Here is a 20,437-nt window from a genome sequence, read left to right as displayed (position 1 = left end):
CTTCTCTCCAGAGAGACGTGCACGCTTCCAGACGGACCACACACATCTTCAGATTTAGTCTTCGCTGTACTTCCTGTTCCTCTGTGTGTGCGAGCACATGTGTGTATGCCTGTAAATATTGGGATCAGGTTTCCTGTTCTGAGGGTGGGAGTGCATGGGAACATGCAGCAGTGCTGAGTCACAGAGGTAGCGCTGCAGTTTTGACTACCCTCAGCCACCCGACCATGTCACCGCTGCAGAAGAAGCTTGATAATGTTAACTGAATCAAACGGATAGAAAGCGTCAGATTGAATTGTGGAGTGCTTGTTTTGTCCGTGGTTTGTGTGTACACATGCGTGCCTGTGTATATGCAGGTCAGAGACCTTCAGATCTTATGTGTCCGTGAAAGGGAGTGAGGGATAGTCAGTAACGAGGAGAGTGTGTATTGCAGCCAGATGTGAACAGGAATGTGACGTGTCGGAATGCAGTGGCTGCTCAAGTCGTCCCGCCCCTGGTTTTCTCCTCTCTTACTGCCCTTTGTCCCCATCTCATGCCCCACTCTCCAAAAACTCCTCTCTCTGCCCCTCAGACCTTCATTTTGCTTTCCATCGCATACAACGTCTCGCTGTGATCACTGCATGCATTTCTTTAACGTACCTTCTTGTTTTTGTGCTTGATTCTGTCCCCCACTTTCTTCTCATGTCTTTGCTGTGTTTTTACACAATTCAGCTGCTGCTTTCTGTGACATAGAACATCTATTCTTCTTATCGACAAACTAATTATGCCTCCGCCAAGGAGGTTATGCTTTCATTTTTGTTTGTTTGTTTGTTTGTCTGGCGGCAGGGAAAAACTATTGGACCAATTTTCATGAAACTCAGAGGAAGGGTGTAGCATGGGCCGAGGAAGAGCCCATTAAATTTTGAAGTTGATCCAAATCACAGGGCAGATACACAAATTATTTTCACTTTTGTTAAGATAGTAAGATAAGGTATGGCCTTCTGAGTTCCCACAGTCTGAGTCTGTCTTCCCAGCACTCCTCAACCCAAAGATATTCAGTATACTGACATAAAGATGGAAACAAAAACAAAAACAAAAAAGTCTCAAAAAGAAATTTTTGCTTAAAAATATATCCTAATCAAAATATTAGCAGATTTTTCTGCCGATCAATAAGTAGAATAATCATTACAGCTCTACATTGTTTAGATTTGTCTGGTGTCATTTATGCCAAATCATATGTCACAGTATGCAACAATGGGTCAACTAATCGATTAGTAGATTGACAGAAGCTGATAAGCTTGGATGGACAATTTTCACTATTTTCATACATTTTATAAACCAAATGATGAATGGATAATGAAAATAATCCTTGGGTGTAGTCCTATCTCCAAATCTATGTAGGTAACTTTTTTCAATATTTCTTTCTGAAATAGTTATTACCTATACAGTTTATATCTAAAGAAACTGAACCTTTCGTCACTCGGCCTTCATCTTAATCCACCTTTCATTGTTTTCTTTTCTTCTGAGAACTTGCTGCAATAGAAAGGAGAAAGAGAATAATTTCCTGGTTGAATAAATACAATGACATTTATCGTAACCGCTTTGGATTTGGTCTATTGGGGCTACAGGTGGTGAAGTTTTTATCATCTGCAGATTTAATAACTGATGTCTTCCTGTGTGACTGTTAAGCATCTGAGAAAAATGGCAAGACTATAAAGCAGTTCTGGGTCTTTGATTTTGAGGAACTCGTACTGGAACCACAATTGTCTTGACAATTTTACATAACTATAAAAATCTGCTGTCAAACTTCATTGTGGCTGAAACTGAGAGGTGTTTTTGATAAAATCTTGCATCAAATACCACATTTACCCAGTTATGTATCTGATTTCTACTGTTGCTTAAATTTTAGGATGCTTTTTTCTTCTGTGATCTAACTGTAAATAGTTTTGCGACACAATCATTACAATGCAGAACTGTAGGGTGGTCTGTTTCCACCAAGTTCCAAGTTCCACCTTGTTCGGGAGAATTATGAATAAAGTTCATCCAATCAGAAACAAGTAATGATATAGTTATAAATGCTTAGTTTATGCTTTGAAGGTTACCTAGCTAAATCTTGATGTCTCATGATTTCTCATAAAATCGTGTAACAGTTTACTTGACAGTTACTTGTCATTATTCATATAATGCAAAATCACTGTAATTGTCTTGCATTTAAAATATATATATATATATCATTTATTACAATCATAACACAATCATTGCAATGCAGAACTGTAGGATGGTCTGTTTGACCATGAGGGGGCAGTCCTGGAGCTGACAGTGAAACTCTTCCCTGCGCTTCTTTTACCTTCCTCCCCCTCCTCCTCATCACTGAAGGCAGGTAGCTGCTGCTGTCTCTGAGCTGTTAGATGTGGGATCTCTTTACAAAGAGCTGCTGTGCTCTCTTCCACCTGGGCCATTAGACCGTCCCTCTCAGCGGATCAATGACGGGCTCAGGTTGCCGTCCTATTATTTCCTGTTGTCACATCGAGACACCCTGAAGGAGACACTTCCCGTCGGTGAAACTGCCACAGGAAGTGCTTCTTCTTTCTGTATTAGCTGTTAACTGGAGAGGGCCGTCGGGGCGATGACGTCAGCTAATCGCTCACCAGAAGTGGGCATGCATGTGTGTGTAAACACAGCTGCAACTGTACACGAAGACAGACACAACAGCATGCACTCACACACTACCATAGTCAGGAAGTATGTGATTAGGCAGGCTCTCATCATGCGCCTGGAGCGAGGAGTCATGGCCAATTAAGAGCAGAGCCAGAAATAGTTCTCCCCTCTCTGTGTCTCCTCTCTGTGTGTTTGTCCTGGCCTCAGCCTGTCTGTCCTGTTGCACTGACCCCATCCAGCAGAGCAAGCCTATGTCTGGGATTTAAGCACTTGGATTAAGGCCCCTTGTCTCCAGACACACACAGACACACACACACTCACACACACAAGAAGAGACATCCATCCGAAGCTCTGAAGTCCAACAGCAGGAGGGACAGAATCCCATCCCATAAGAAAAGGGAGAAGCGCAGGGACTAATTGGCACAAATAGGATGCAATTACTGCCTGGGCTGGGGATTGGGAGGAGCACAGTTTATAGGGACACGGGTGGGGGTGCAGGGGAGAGGGTGGTGGGGGAGCTCCTTGGAGGAGGAAGTAGGAGGGAGGAGTGGGAGGAGATCGGTCAGCTCCTCTGTTCCCGTGATGGATTGGGCCTAAGATCATCGCTTATAATTTAGGGCCTTCTCTTCAACATGTGGAAATGATGACAGGCCGAGGGGAGGAGAGAGGAAAGGACCAACACTCACAGAGGCAGGAGTTGTCCTTCTTCCTTACATTTCGCTCCACTCTCTCTCTCTCTCTCCTGTGTAACCTTTCACCCAGATTCTGTCAGACCATTGGCTGAGCGACAGGCGCATTTTTTAATGGAAAAAATCCTGAGGGAGTGTTCAGCTCCTCGGCCTGTTGGCAGACGGCTGCGTGTCATAAACTGTTTTTAATGACAATGCAAGATGCCTGTGTAATGCTTCTCATACTTCAGACCCTCAGCTTGAGCCAAAGACCCCCGCACCCTCCTCCTCCTCCTCCTCCCCCTCCTCCTCCTCTCTCCTGCTGCCACCGCTCACACACCCTGCACAGGCCACTCTCTTTCTAACCAGTGGGTTGGTCCAACCTCATTACAGGGCTTATCTGTTTAGCATATAGGCATTACCGCTCTAATAAACTGTAGAAAGGAAATAGAGAAGTTTAGGGTTGTCCTCCTGCTTCGTGCCTCTTCTTCTTCCTCCTCCTCCTCCTCTTCACCTCCTCCGTCTCCTTTCACTGACTTTAAACTTGTGGCTACTATGACATTCCAGGGGTGGGGGTGGACCTTTTGTTTTAATCTCTGTCAATGGAGCGTGGAACTTGGTGCCCTCTCCCCTGGCTTTGTGTGTGTATGCGTGTGTGTTGGATGGATGTGGGGGGGCAATGATGGCGGGGAGGTAAATGGAGGGGCTGCAGTGTTTCCGGTATCCTTGGTGACACAGTGGGGATTTAGAGTTAAAAAAGCCCTCAACTTAACCCGCCCCAAGCTGCCCTCACCCCTCCCCTTCCCCATTTTTTCTTTTTAGTGTGTCAGTCTGAAGTGGAAGTGACAGCGCTACTCGGGATGTGTGTGTGTGTGTGTCTGTGTGTGTCTGTGTGTGTGTACTGGTGGCAGGGAGCGTTTAGTGACTCCCTCTGTGAGAGCATGGGAACTTTACATTTCAAAGCCGAGCTGAGGGCACCCAGAGAAACTGCAGCGGGGACAGAAGTTTTGTGCGTACGGGGCAGCGAGGGGGAGACGGAGAGAGAGAGGGAGAGGGAGAGAGAGATGAGTGAAAGGGGTTGAGTGTATGCTTGCATGCACGCGAGACTGAAGGTGAAGCATTTTTCAGAGACGCTGAGGAATTCTCATTTTGTTCAGATTAAGAAAGTTTGGGGGGGTGTGAGGAGGGGGTGTCCGTGGGAGAGAGGGGGGGCCTGGATTATTGGGGGGTGGGGGAGAGCGGCGAGGGGGGTGATGGACATTCCTCAGGATGAAGTAGGTCATTGTTCCCTGTCTCTAGTGAAGAGAGCTCTCTGAAGGAACTGATGAAGTGAAAGCAGCGGAGGGAGGGGAGATGCAGGGCTGGATGGGGGGTACAGGTCCATATACGGGAGGGGAGGGGAGGGGGGTCGCATTATTCAGTAATCCTATTGAAAATGCCTCTGAAGGACAGTCCAAGACAAGCCGGGAGAAAGGAGAGCGAATGGAATGTGACAACAGAAAAATGCCATTGATGGTGGTCAGTTTGAAGCGGCTTGATGTGGAGAGACGTCTCTGCTGAATGGCAAGTCCACAGAGCCAGGAGGAGCAGTGGAGGTGGAGGAGGTGGTGGTGGCGCTCCCATACTTGGCCACTCGTTCAGCCTGACAGAGATGCTCCGGCTCCACCTTTCACCCCTCTCCTGTCTCACTCCTCTCATCTCCCTGTCCCCCCCCCCCCCCCCCTCACCTCCACATAGGACATTCCTTTGCCTTTCATCCAAGATTTTATGCTTAAGCTGGTTTTGTTGAGATACTCAAAATGTCAGGACATGGGCACAGGTGAAGTGGAATAACCATCAATCTGATTTAAATGGTGGCAGCAACCCAGGCACAGTCAGAGAGCAGAGGTGTGGCTGGAAGCCTTTACATACCAACAACTATACTGCAGCGCTTTGGGAACACAGAACACTAATCTTCACTGGCAAAAAGTAACTTTTCTTCAGAACTGGGTGGATTTTTCTGAGCTTTTGCTCCTAAGCAAGGCATCAACAAACCATATTGTGCTTCATTCATAGGATATATAGGATTATAAAACAACACAGAGGCTTTATAGTCCAAACCAGGCAACTTATTATGAGTAACAGTAGTTGGTCCTCTGCCTACACAAATCTATTCAAAGCTTTTATTGAACAACTGTTTCAGAGTATTTAGCATTTTTCATGTTGTTTCCTGTCACACCCCTGGTGTGTAAAAGCCTTTTAGTAAATGATTTAGACGCCTGCTGTTCTGAACTGGTTCTGTTGAGATACTCAAAATGTCAGGACATGGGCACAGGTGAAGTGGAATAACCATCAATCTGATTTAAATGGTGGCAGCAGCCCAGACACAGAGTCAGAGAGCAGAGGTGTGGCTGGAGGCCTTTACATACCAACAACTATACTGCAGCATTTTGGCAGCAATATTGTACTTTTGAAATGTTCATTTTTGTCAAACAAGAGCAACAATTTAGTTATTTACAAACACTGTGGTCATGCTGCAATCTGCAATAACTTGATGAAAACCTCACAATGTTCTTGTTTTGTAATGGGATACCCACAATGTGTGAATGTCCTGTCCCCAAGTCACATTATGAAGATGATAAAATCAGCTCTCAGTGCCTGGAGATGTTTCAAGCAATATATTCTACATTGTTCCAATTTAATTTCCTTTGTAACATCTATAAAATACAGGTTCATAAAAAGTCTTAAACATTTAGAAAACACTTTATTTTAAGTTGTTGGAGAATGTGATTGAATTCAAATGTATCCTTTTCAACATAATCTGGGATTTAAACAAAGAATTCCTCCTGAAAACCAAAAGTATTTAAAAGCTTTGAATGCAACGATCCCACGTGTTTTTTGTATTTATAGAAACAAATAAGATGTGATGATGAAGGCTTCATGAGACAAAATTTTTTGGTTTAATTACCTTGAAAGTGCTTGATTGTTTCACCAACCCTTTCAGATGTTCTGTAATGCAGCCTTGTGGCTACAATATTGAACTTTTTAAATATGGTTTTTGCCAGACAACAGCAGTAATTCAGTTATTTACATACACTGTGGTCATGCTGGAATCTGTATATTTCAATAACTTGATGAAAACCTCACAATGTTCTTGTTTTGTGCCCAAACAAGTTAAATCATAAGAAGTTACTGAGTTACAGTTGGATAAAATCAGCCCTCAGCCTCTGTAGATATCCCAAGCAATATGTTATCCATCATACAAATTCAATTTCCTTTGTAACATCTATAAAATAAATCCCTCTCTGTAGACAGACACGAAATGTTAACAATGTAAAATTGTTTGTTCTGGCTGTTTGGCAGCCTCAACATTCAGTCATCACACTAATCCCCCTCCTGTTTCTCTTCTCCGCAGAGTTTTTCCGTGAGCTTTTGAAAAATTCAGAGCTCTCGCTGCACAACATGTTCGTGCGAACGTACGGGATGATGTACGTGCAGAACGCAGAGCTGTTCAAGAACTTCTTCGCGGCCCTGACTCGGTACTACGTGTCCGGCAGCGCCGCCGTCAACCTGGACTCCATGCTGGCGGACTTCTGGGCCGACCTGCTGGAGAGGATGTTCCGGCTGGTCAACGTGCAGTATGAATTCAGCGACGCCTACATGGAGTGCGTCAGCCGCCACACGGAGCAGCTGCAGCCCTTCGGCGATGTGCCTCGCAAGCTCGGCATCCAATTGAAGCGGGTCTTTGTAGCCGCACGCACCTTTGTCCGCGGCCTGACGCTCATGCCGGAGGTGGTCAATAAAGTTTCTACGGTAAGTGAGAGGTGGTTGAAGCTAAACGCAGTCAGCTAAAAGTTTTTTTTATTTATTTTTTATTATTTATTTTTTTTGCAATGCATTCATTTTTTATTAACATTTTTTGTGTAATAATTTTTATTGTTTTCATAACAGAAAAATATATACATATTATATATACAAATTAGAGATAATTGGTGGAGCTACACAGAACAATACATGTTTTTGTTTTTTTGACAGAGTTTTTGACATAAGACAAACAAGACAAGGGTATAACATAAATGGCACAGCAACAGAATGGCACTTATTCAGTTTTTAGACATTAAATCAAGAAAAGGTTGCCATATTTTAAAAAAGATATCCTCTTTAGCAGATATGATGTACCCGATTTTCTCCAAGTGTAATACATTTCCCAGCTCTCTCAACCACATTTCAAATGTAGGAGCCCTTTCAGACTGTAGAAGTAGCTTTCTGGCAACAACAATTTTTAAAGAGAGATAGCCTTAGCTTCATAACTACTTTTTACACTATCTGGATTAGCCACTCCAAACAACACGGTGAGCGGGTCTGGGTTACATGGATGATTGAGGGCCTTAGTGAAGAACTCAAACAAGGATGACCAGAATGGTTGTAGCTTATGACATGACAAAAATAAGTGGGATAGTGTTCCCTCTTCACTTTGACACCTAATACATTGGGGTGACACATCCCAAAATGTTTTCTGTAATCTGGAGGGAGAATATTGTAGTCTATGTACTACCTTGAATTGTATCAAATGATGTCTTGCATTGTTTGAGCTAGCTAAAAGTTTTTTTAATAGACTGGTAGACAGGGCTCCTACCGGTGCTGAAAGCCATAAACAACTGAGTTTCAGAACCATTGTGTTATGTTGTCGGTCAAATTAACCCATTTCAAAGTTAAAAAAAAAAAAAAAAGTTAAAAGTATTACTAAAAAGTAGTAGTTCTTCTACTTGGCTTAACCCTCTGAAATCTTGGGCTATGATGTCCTTTAAAAAATCTGTTAAATAATCTTCACCATGCCATGTTGGTATCAGTTTTTTCAGCGCAACCTCACCTTTATGTCCTGATAATTAATTTTTAACTTTGACGTACATGTTGCAAATATGAACACAGGTTGCAAATATAACCTATAACAAATAAGGATAATAAAAAAATAAAAAAAATGAGGATAATCTCTAGCTATATATTTTTATACTTAATATATTTCACATTATCTCCGGTTATACTTGGCCGAATATCATCAAAAAAAAATCTGGCGTTTCAAGCCAGAACTTCAGAGGGAAGCTGACGGCAAGACTCAATGTTGCTTCATTTTTATGTCTTAACGTCATGAAGAAGTAATGTGCAGGTACTTTCCTGGACTCCAGAGGGTTAATAAGTGTAATCAACATATAAAATGAAAATGGTTAATTTCACATATTTGCATGTTAATATTACATAGATACTGAGGTGACTTGTGTTAATTTATCAACATCACTCCATAAAAGAAAAAATTTCAAGATGTAAAATAAGTTACGTCAGTGTCATGTAAAAATATTATATATTATATGAGGCTCATGCCGTAGGTGGTAAATAAAGTTTCTACAGTAAGTGAGAGGTGGTTGTGAAGCTAAAGGCAGTCAGCCTACTAAAAGTTTTTATTCCAGAAAGCTCTGTCCATCCCTCCCTTCTGAGTTTCTGACTTTATATCGTTCTTGGAAAAACTGGCCACAGTTCCATTACAGTGTCTCTGATAACATAAACCTCTCTGACTCTTCTGGTATGTCGTGTTTTTCCACTGCAGAGTGATTCATCGATGATTAGATTATACTGCTTTGTGGAGTTCGCTCATAAAATAAATGGTCATGCTTTTTCCCAGTGTAAGCATGTGTCCGTGCTGCTGTTAGATGAGTGTTTGTGCTGTGGAGAAACGCTAACAGTCTGCCCCCTGCCTCCTCCAGGTCAGTGCGTCACCCAGCTGTGTGCGAGCGGCCATGAAGATGTTGTACTGTCCCTACTGCTCGGGCCAAGTGGCCCTGAAACCCTGCCAGAATTACTGTCTGAATGTGCTGCGCGGCTGTTTGGCCAACCAGGCCGACCTGGACACCGAATGGAACAACTTCCTCGGTAAGCGGCTCAAGGACACCTTCTGCAGCAATTATTAGACAAATCTAACCATAAAGTGTTTGATTTGGCAACAGAGTATATTTATGCAACTCCCTGCTTCTGTGTTCTTTTACTAGTTGCCACTGCAGGGCTCATATTTCACCAAAGAATCATTAAAGTTTGATCTAATCTAACCTCATCTACTTCAACCTTATCTAAACATGCTCCCTCTTTACCCCTGGGCTAAAAACAAGTTTCACGTGGTGACATTGGTGTTATATATTTTTCCAGTGTGTTTATTGCTCCACAGTGTAGCAAGAACATGTTTAACAAAGGGACACTGTAAAAAAAATCCTGTACAAACATGTCCGTCATTCTTTAGCATCTTGTATAAGTTGAGGGAGAGAGGGAGGGGAACTCCTACATGTTGTGACCCACAGGATGAATGCTGCTCCTGTGTTGGGTAAACACACCAGCAGATCACTTTCATTACATTCAAGGTGGTGCATGCATCCACTGTTCTCCTCAGTGTGTATTATATTTATTCTACATGACACACTCATGTGATTATAGAGATGTTTCCTGGGTTCTATAACACCATTACATGAGTCTGTCCCAGCCTGCTGACTCTGCTTCTGTCTGTGGAGGCGTCTGGTTTCTGCAGCAGCTTTAATAGTCTGAGGGCTCTGTTTCACTGGCGAACACTCGCCTGCTCCTGGGAGTGTGTCTCCCCCTAGTGGCAGCTCTTTGTAATGTCTAAAAGGGGCTCCTACCAGTGCTGGAAAGCCTCAAACACTTGAGTTTTAACCCTTGTGTTATGTTGCGGGTCAAATTGACCCATTTCAAAGTTTAAAAATCTCCAAAAAAATAGTTAAAAGTATTTTTTTCGAGATGAAACTTCTTCTGAGTGGCTTAATAAGTGTAATCAACATATAAAATGTCATGGAAAAAAAATATTAGACCACCCTAGTTTTCTTCACTTTATTGTTCATTTTTAATGCCTGGTAAAACTAAAAGTACATTTGTTTGGACAAATGTAATGATAACAACAAAAATAGCACATGATATCAAGCCATTTTTCATGGTTTTCCTGATAATGATTTTGGTTATTGTCAAGAAAACCATGTTAAATGTCTAGATATCAGCTCTTAGATTAAACTCTTACGTGCTATTTTTGTTGTTATCATTATATATGTCCAAACAAATGTACCTTTAAGTTGTACCAGGCATTAAAAAATTGTAGGAAAAAAAGTGGTCTAATAATTTTGCCCATGACTGTAGATAATTTTCAGGTCAATCTGACCCTGAACAGAAGAGGTCACTCATTTTAATTTATCAACTTTACTCCATAAAATAAAAAATGTAAAGATATAAAATAAGATTTTCAAAAACTCAGTGTCATGTAAAATTATTATATATTATATGTAGGTCTTTCCAATATACATAAAAAAGTTTTAACATGCATTTATTATGAAAAACAAGTGAATTATCCTCATTGAACCATGATCTGTGAGAGGTAAAGAATACAAACAATATTTATCGGGATTTTTTGTTTTCTGACACTTTTAGATAATTAAATATGCCCCGGGTCAAATTGACCCACAAACATTCTTGCTGTTCCTCAAAAAACGAACATAACAAGAGGGTTAATGAGCTGTTTTTTAAGTTTGAAAAGTGCTGCTTAAAAATTGTATTATGTATGATGCAAAGTCTTACAAACGGGACACGTTTTGAAACATGAAACTGGTGGACTGTAACTAAGGAGAGCATTGGCTCCAGTATCATGTATAGTTTGAGAAAAGTTTCCCAGTTTTCTCTTCTTTGTCCTGTTTATATTTGGATTCAGGGTGATTTGAAAATCATTGCATTCTAGGGTTGTACTTTACTTACTTACTTTACTTTTCCACAGTTTTAATTAGTTGTGTGTCCTGGTTTTCAGATGCCATGCTGGGTCTAGCCGAGAGGCTTGAAGGTCCTTTTAACTTTGAGTCCGTCATGGATCCCATCGATGTGAAGATTTCCGACGCCATCATGAACATGCAGGAGAACAGCATGCAAGTGTCCCAGAAGGTCAGGATTATTTCACAATATTTTGAAGAAAAAAACCCCACAAGAAATGAAGAGAAGTTCCACAAAGTTAATTTTACACTTGTTCATTTCTGATTGTTTTTCCTTCTTTCTGGATTTCAGGTTTTCCAAGGATGTGGGCAGCCTAAACCAAGCAAGGGCTTCCGCTCCGCACGCTCCATTGAAGACACAGGCTTTGGCCGCTTCCGCCCTTACAGTCCTGATGCTCGGCCCACCACCGCTGCAGGCACGAGTTTAGACCGACTGGTGAGGACCAAGTCAAACCACAACACAATCACACTGCTGCTGCTTTACTTTAAGTTGTTGTGTCTGACTTTCTTTCTGTGTGTTTTTTCTCTCCAGACAAGTGACGTGAAAAAGAAACTGAAACATGCAAAGAAGTTCTGGTCCACACTGCCAGAGACTGTGTGTGCAGGAGAGAGGATTGCACCTGGAGACGAGTGCTGGAACGGGACCGCAAAAAGCAGGTAAGACACACACACACACACACACACACACACACACACACACACACACACACACACACACACATACAGAATCTACATTTACTGGCAGAAAGAGAGAAATACAGAGTTTTATTTTGAGCAAAACTAGCTTACTGTATCAAACCTTGCTAGCATGAATTACTGAGTTTAAACTTATTTAAACACAAATCACAATTAAACATGCAAGATTACTGTGAAAACTAACCTCATACCTCTTCTGGGGCTAAAACATAAAACATTGAACTCCTTGACGTTATCTTTACAGTTTAATCTCAGCTGAGTTAGTTTTACGATCGACAGGAAGTCTCTTTTCGTCCTTTCAAAACAAAAGTGGCCGTTATCAAAACAGGCTTTTGCACTGAGCTGTATATAAATTCATGGAAAATATTATTAGACCCTTGTTTTCTTCAATTTCTTGTTCATTTTAAAGCCTGGTACAACTAAAAGTACATTTGTTTGGACAAATATAATGATAACAACAAAAAATGTTTCATAAGAGTTTAATTTAAGAGCTGATATCTAGATATTAACATTATCAAGAAAACCATGAATATGTCTGGATATCAGCTCTTAAATTAAACTCTCTATTTAGCTATTTTATGAGCTATTTTTGTTGTTTTCATTATATTTGTCCAAACAAATGTACCTTTAGTTGTACCAGACATTAAAATGAACAAGAAACCGAAGAAAACAAGGGTGGTCTAATAATTTTTGTATATCTTTTATTTTGCCCATGTATGCATGCAGAATATTAATCGATTAATTGATCGTTAATGTTATAGATAATCAAGTTGGCAGGTTTCTTACAAACCCATCCCTAGTTCAGAGGGTTAAAGTATCATAAGAAAATCAAACATCTTGACTAATATTGACTCTCGCTCTTCACAGGTACGAGTCGGTTGTCATTGGCAACGGACTGGCCAATCAGGTATCAAACCCTGACGTGGACGTGGACATCACAAAGCCCGACACTGTGATTCGCAGTCAGATCGCAGTTTTGAAGGAGATGACGAGCTGGCTCAAAGCTGCACACAGCGGCAACGACATCACTGTTGATGATAGCGGTGAGGATAGTTAACGTTCTTTCTTATTCTTTTTTTTTTTTTAACACACTTTATTGTTTTTGAACACATTAACAATACAAAACAGAAACAGAACCTCACCTGACCCGTCAGACAGCATGTGCTATATTAATCATAATGACAATAATAATGACATGTTGATGAATTAAAACTATGAAGAATCCAGTTCTAGTTTGTCACCAGTCCGCAGTATGTACTCATGAGCTCCAGTCAGAAAACCGTCTGCCCATCAACAGCAGATTTTTCAGATCTTTCAGATTGACAGGTGCATCTCAATACATTAGAATATGATGTAAAAGTCCATTTCCAATAGTTCAATTCAAACAGCCCCAACCAAGTATTGAGTCAAATAGATGACATACTTTTCAGAGGACAACATTTCCATATTAAACATACTTTTTAAAAATTGGTATTCAATCTGGTATGGTATACATTCTTTTGTAATATTACATTTTTTGAGACACTGAAATTTAGGTCTTCATTAAATGTAAGCCATAATCATTATAATTAGAAGAAATTAAATAAATGAAGACATTAAATGTTTCATTCTGTGTGTAATGGACCTGTACTGTTCTCATCGGAGTTATGTAACAGTCAGCTAAACTCATCTCTCCAAAAATCTCCTCCAATGATCAGGCCTTGTGAAGTACTTGGCAGGATTTTAATGAAGAAAAGGTCAAACTGAAAATAAACAAATAAAACAGACAATATTAACCATTTGCATAAGTCAGATACATCTTACAACATGTTAAATCCTCCTAAACAAATATACAAATACAAATAAACATACTCACTGGCAATGCCACAAGAATAAAGAAGGATGAGGATTGTTGCTCTAGCGGATAACAAAACAGGACTCCTAACCGTAAGGAGACCAGAGAGCCACCAAAATAAAAGTCACCTCTTCAAAATAAAAGTTCTTCAATTTCTACTAACTGTTACATGACAGGACCTATACAATGTGCTATTTCCACTTGAATTGAATTGAATTTCTGACATAAATAAACTTTTCGATGATATTCTAATTAATGAGATGCACTTGTATAATCTAGGAAGGGTGTCCAAACTATGAAGAACAACTCATCCTTACCCTTTACAGCAGCTTGTAACCTTTTGAGGGGGGACATCAAAGATCTTCCTGTACCTAAGGGTGACACTAGGTGGAAAAGTTTTGATCCAGTTTTTCAATAAACACTGTGGAGCAACTAGAAGGAGTTTGTCAAGGAGCTTATAATGTCATGCAGTGAGATGTAAGTCCCTAGAGGGAAGGCCTAGGAGGAACGTTAATGTTCTCTCTGATCTTCCTCACAGCATAATGTCCTTGTTGAACACATCTGACCCTCGTCTCGTCTCTGTTTTGTTTTTTTAATTCTAGATGATGATGCCAGTGGAGAAGGGGAGAGCGGCAGCGGTTGTGAGTCCCCCTCCTGCGACACGGACCGGGACATCTACTTCTCCACTCCACCCAACGTGGACAAACCCCAGGTTAAGCCAGTGGTGGTGGACAAAAGCTCCAGTGTGGCGGTGGCCTCACAGGGTAGCGTGGTGGTGGCGCTCTGCGGGCTGGCCCTGGCCCTGCTCGCTCCACACTTGCGATAAAACTGGCTGGGCAGGAAGAGGAAGAGAACGACCAGGAATGACGGAGCGATGGGGAAAACTGTCAGAGAGACTTTAAAAAGACTGCCTTCAGGACCTTGGACTGTCCGCCATTGGGGGGGAAAGACTCTTCTTAATATTACAATAACTTCACTTTTAATTATTTGTTTGTATGTTTTTAAGGACATCAGTGTACAGCAATATGACTTTTATCCCAAGAAATCTGCCTTTTTCCCCCAGATAAACCTTTACTCCTTATGGCTCTTTTGGAGCTACACTATGGTTCTGCTTGCAGCATAACAAACATCATATAATTGTCTTATTTTGGCAATTTAATCGCATAACACATTTATGTGCCTTCTTCAGTGATTGCCATCTGATGTCTCAATAGTAAGTGAGACGTCTGGTTGAACATTGAGTGCCTGTGGTGGGAAGTACTTTCATATTTCTGAGGATGTTTTCCATCCAGGGATAAAAAATATCACCTAATGTTGTTATGAGCTATTCGTAACAATCATTTAATTGTGAATGTTTGCTTCGGAGCGTTTCTACATTCACATGCATCAGCTAAAGGGGTTGATCCCAATCTGTCGGAGCTTTTTGGTGGCTTTGCTTTGGAAAAAACATGTTAGAAATCCAGTGAGAGAAGTTACAGCACAGGTGTTGTATGTTTTAAACCAGAGATGGAATCGTTCTTTAGAAGAGATTTTCAATAAGCATGCATATTGTATGTCTGCTATGAGCGTTATCGCAACCTATTTTTTAATTTCCTTCCATTAGTTTTTAATTTAATTCCCTCAGCTTAAAACAGTTCAATAATAAGGTCATACCTCATGCATGCTCTCGTTGTCAATGCAATCTAGTGATGTTGAAAGTGTCTGATAGAGTCGATATGTTGCCGGCATCCTGGTGAAAGGTGACTGGCGTGGAAGGAGAAGGACTCCCCTGGCATTAACCCGTAAGAAGGCAAAGCTGACAAGTCCTCAATGCCCTTTTTTGGTACTGTAAGCTCAGTTCAGCACAAAGGATCTGACTCTATACAGTCTTACTATTTGAAAAGGTGGCGACATGTACGTTCAGAGCGATTCACATTAAACTAGAGGAGAGGAACAAAAGACAGTGCTTTGATCAAATGAAATCAAAAGATTATTTTAATACAGGGTTTTATGTTGAAGAGGTGTTGTAATGTTTAGCTATTTTTGGTATGAAGATATATATTAGGTACTACAGTGGATTTTACTGCTAGTTTTAGGTGGTGGAAGAGGACAGTGTGCACAGATATCGGGGGCACTTTTGGTCAGTGTGCGCAGTTTTTGGTGCTTTTTTTTTTCCCGACCACATCCCCCCGTCCCAGAATACACACTTGTGCCTCTTGTGTCAGTATCAATGCTCATTTGATCGACCTATCCTCATCCTCATGTTCTCATCATTTCAACTTGAGGTGGAATGTTGAAGTATTGTCACTACCAAAATGAATGCAATATATGGTGCCTGATATTTTGTTTTTTAACCTTGGTACATTATTAGCAACTTCTTGCGGTAAGAAAAAAAAAAAAGAATGTAGATGTTGATGATTTGTATCTATTATCTGCTCAGTCTCCCTGCAGGGTGTTTGAGTTTATTGTTACCAGCTGACAAGCACATCATTAAGACTTTCTGTATCTTCTAATTTGATAATTGGTTCTGTAAGTTGCATTACCTGGCCATTTCATCTCTAAAGTTGATGCTGCCTCCATGTAGCTTTTGTACAGTAACTTATGCATGTATTTTAATGTAATTGCAAACATGCTTTTAGAACTGACATCCAAAATATACAGTATTCTGAATGTTTCAATATGCAAAAAAAACGTAGGTTAAAATCATTAATTTCGTAAAATAATTGATTAAATTGATCAGATTTGGGTGCTTTGAATATGCATTTTGTAAAAAAAAAAAAAAAAAGTTAAGACAGATGGTTGATACATTGACAGGTTGATTGTAAGCTTACATGACAATTTATTTCTGGGGAAAAAAATCAATAAGGACATCGATATTAAGAATCTGACTTTGAAGGATGTGATGAAACAGCTAAGCAACCCACATGAAAAACTTAATTTAAATTGATTGCTTGCAGCTTGATTCGGCATTACCTCTGCATGTGAGCGCTTCAGTTTAGTTCTCCTGATTTGTGTGTTCCACCAACATTTCTAACAGGGCTTGTGCATGTGTTCGTGTCATGTGGAAGAGTTGTGTCGAGTGTGAAGAAACCCAGCGTTCTGAGAGCGGGAGGAAACGTTTTTGGGTGATGATGGTAAATGTCTGTGCTTGCGGGCCAGGGCAGCAACATTTTCCGGCTGGCAGGAGTCGGTCCGGCTGCTGGATGTTGTTCATTCCATCCACAGAGCGACTTCAGTCTCGAGTTGGACAGGTGTTGGAAGCCTTCCATCAGCCTTTGGCCCACAAGAACAGAAAAGGACTCATTTTCTGAGGAGAGACTGAGTGACTGACTGAGAAGAATTTTTTTAATAATGTGTAAATAAAGAGCAGCCGGTTTAGATGTCTCTAAAAGAGGCCGTAACAGTACACCAGATTTTTACTTGTCAGAGTATCTCCTAAATGTTATGGAAAAACAAGATGAGATAGATGTTAAATTGTAAGAGAAAATGTATATTAAACAACATTTCTTAGTCTTGTTGAAATAAAGACTGCCAATATTTAAACGGTTGTGAGTGGTTTCATTTTAATCACACTGGTCTCCAAATGTCTCAAGTTTCAGCTGAAAATCACAAGAGTGGGAAAAGTTGTCAACAGATGTTGGATTTAGACTGGAGTCTATAGCAGATAGTTTTTACATTATGGAAACAATAAGCCTTAAAATAGTTGAATGTATTTGTGTTCACCAGAGGTGCAAAGTAACTAAGTACATTTACTCAAGGACTGTACTTAAGTACAATTTTGGAATACTGGTTCTTTACTTGAGTATTTCAACATATGTAACGTTATACTTCTACTTTACTACATTTTTGTGGAACATAATGTACTTTTTACTCCACTACATTTAGCTGACAGCTTTAGTTACTTTACAAGTTTAAGATTTAACATGTATAAAATTATTTTAAGTAGTTAAAATTACCCTTACCCTGACAGCAAGTAAAATGCTACTTGCAGAAATGCATGAAAAAATAATCTGATAATATATTTGGAATGTATAAAACAATCTGAGTAGGTCCATTCTGCTTTATCTACTTTAAGTACATTTTGAAGCTGATACTTTTGTACTTTTACTTCAGTAAGTTTTGAATGCAGGACTTTTACTTGTAGTGGAGTAATTTCACAGTGTGGTATTAGTACTTTTATTTATAGTAAGAGATCTTTTTCCACCACTGGTGTACACACACTTCACAAAATGACTTGTAGAGCATTTTGGGCTTAAATCAATTAAATGATTTATTTTAAACTATAATATACCACAAGTAGACTGCTGAGTGTTTCCACATATGGTCAGACATTGGCCATGTCCCATCATATATACTGTATATGTTTGCTGGGAACCAGTAAAATTATTTTTTAAGGCTAAACTGACATCTGTCCACTCAAGATAGTGAACTGGACACACAGTACAGAGTTAGGAATACCTGCTGCAGATTCTGGCACACGTTAGGCATTTTTATACACATGTTAATGTAATTGGGTCAATATCCGCCCCAGCCTGTTCACCCTGTGCCTGTCTGGTGAGTGATATGCAGGTTTGTGCTGCTGTAGCAGCAGACTACAGAGCAGCTTCAAATGTGATCTTATGATTGTGAGTGATCCTGTCATCAACTCTGATTTTTATTCTAGTGTGACTTGATTTTATTTGTGTCTTGTGTGTTTAGAGTAATAATTTTGTTGTGTCATTTTTTTTAGTTGTTTTGTGTCTTTTTTGACCATTTTGTGTTTTTTTTGGGGTCATTTTGTGTCTTTTTTAGTCCTTTAGTCCAACATAAAATGTGATTTTGAATCTTTTCTTTACTTTCAAAACACTATCATGTGAACAAAGGTTGCAAATATAACATATAAGAGGGTTACATCCAGTTCTATCATTTTATACTAAATATATTTGAGCTTGTCTCCAGTTTTACTTGGTGTATCATCATCAAACTGAAACTGGCCTCATGGAGTTTACAGCCAGAACTTTAGAGGTAAATTGACAGTAGGGCTCCACACTGCTTTGTTTTCTAGTCTGGATGTAATGAAGAAGTCTGGATTTGGTGCTTTTGGAGACTCCAGAGGGTTAATGACATGGAACTTTCTGTTATCTTACAAGAAGTAGGCCACTAACTGTTTAACGATCCTCCTTCCTACTATACCCAATGTCTTTCTATTTGAACACTTATATTGCACTGATATTACCTTATATATGACCTTTATTTAATCAGGCAATTTTATTGACATCACAATGTTTTGCAAGAGACCCAACAAATAGCAGATAGAAAGAAAACCAGCAAGATTTGAAGATGCATGTTTATATTTTATTTGGAGATCAAATGGTTTTCTGCAGATGTTCATGGGTTGAATGCTGCATGAAGTCGTGGCCCTGCAGAGCCAGAGTGCACAGTGAGCCTCCGTTTACGATACATGAATGCCCCCATAGTCTTCCTTATTTTAACTTGTGAATTAATAAATAATTATGTGTAAACAATATATGATATAAACATACAAACATAACATAATTTATAAACAAATTATGTCCTGCACAATACTATTTGACTTATCTACCTTTTATTTTATGTGTCTACATGTACTACTCCCACAATTAGTTATATGTGTTATTATAATTTAAGTATGTATTCAGCACCACTTACTTACCCCTTACCACATATAGAGATGGGCAAATGGAGGCCCAGGGGCCGCATACGGCCCGCCGCCTCACTTGAAGTGGCCCTCAGTACAACTACATGCATTTGAGCATGAAATCCTAAAAATTGCAGTGTAAAAATGCACAAAATTACTTCTTGCAATTAATGGTGGTCTGCTGTTCTTGCACTGAAAAAAAAAAGAAATCACAGTAAGTGGTTATTTTTTGTTTGCTTCAAACCTTTTGTATTCCTATTTATACTGTTATACATGCATTTCAGCATGACATATGTTAAGTTACTGCCTAAACGCACACAGATGGATAAATAAATACACGGATTAATTAAATTATTTGGCTCCCTGTTGTTGTTGAATGCTGCTCAAAGGTGTTCACTGCTATGTCACTTGTTTATTTTAAGTATTAAAGTGTTAAACTAATGATAGGCATATTTAACTGGTATTATTGAATGGGAACTGAATCAAGAGATTTCAGATGAGGAAAAACTTTGAGTATCTGTAAGAGAGTCAAAGCAATTGTCAAAAACAAAAAGGATTTTATCTAAGAATCTGCTATGTGACCCATTATGCATGTTGCTTGGGATATCAAACGGCTTTATTGTTGATAAATATGAGAAGAAATTGTACAAATTGTTAACTTTCTGTGCTAGAATATTTCTCTTAAACTGGATAACAGATAAAGCTCCCTCTAGAACACAATGGCATAATGTTATAATATAATATATATACCTTGACTGTCTGACATGTATGCTGCATTATAAAGATGACATCTTTCATAGGATATGGGATCATTTTATGTTATACATTGGTATGAGTATTTCAACCATAATTACGCGAGGATTTACATAGGACTGGAGCTTAACTGTCATTTATTTTTGTATCTATATAATTTCTGAATCATCTGTGTTTTATGTGTTTTTCTTTGTCTGTGAGCCGAGTTGTAGTGTTACGGAAGAGGATTAGGGCCACACAAGAAAAAAATATTTGAGTTCTGACTTTACTCTCAGAATTCTGACTTTAAACTGAGAATTCTGAGGATAAAGTAAGAACTCAAATATTTTTTTCTATTGTGGTCCTAATTCTCTTCCGTTTAGTGTAGTATAGCTCACTGTGTTTTTGTTGGTTTGTTTGTTGTGTTTTGTTTGTTCTTTGTGTTTGTTTGTTTTTCACT

The 20,437-nt window shown here is 39.7% G+C and overlaps 1 protein-coding gene across 1 annotated transcript in view; it reads left to right on the top strand.

Annotated features, from left to right (window-relative positions):
- Positions 1-16,432, top strand: part of gpc4 (glypican 4) — a 41,292-nt gene extending 24,860 nt beyond the window's left edge. Inside the window, exons 3-9 of the mRNA XM_059346025.1 lie at positions 6,697-7,094; positions 9,038-9,203; positions 11,122-11,252; positions 11,373-11,516; positions 11,613-11,737; positions 12,644-12,819; positions 14,213-16,432. Of these exons, the coding sequence (XP_059202008.1) occupies positions 6,697-7,094; positions 9,038-9,203; positions 11,122-11,252; positions 11,373-11,516; positions 11,613-11,737; positions 12,644-12,819; positions 14,213-14,436 (1,364 nt within the window). The 3' untranslated portion in view covers positions 14,437-16,432. The remainder of the gene's footprint in view (positions 1-6,696; positions 7,095-9,037; positions 9,204-11,121; positions 11,253-11,372; positions 11,517-11,612; positions 11,738-12,643; positions 12,820-14,212) is intronic.
- Positions 16,433-20,437: the final 4,005 nt, after the last annotated feature.

The sequence above is a fragment of the Centropristis striata genome, chromosome 12 (genome assembly GCF_030273125.1).
Source record: "Centropristis striata isolate RG_2023a ecotype Rhode Island chromosome 12, C.striata_1.0, whole genome shotgun sequence".
Lineage (NCBI taxonomy): Eukaryota > Metazoa > Chordata > Actinopteri > Perciformes > Serranidae > Centropristis > Centropristis striata.
This window is presented reverse-complemented; position numbering and strand designations above follow the sequence as displayed.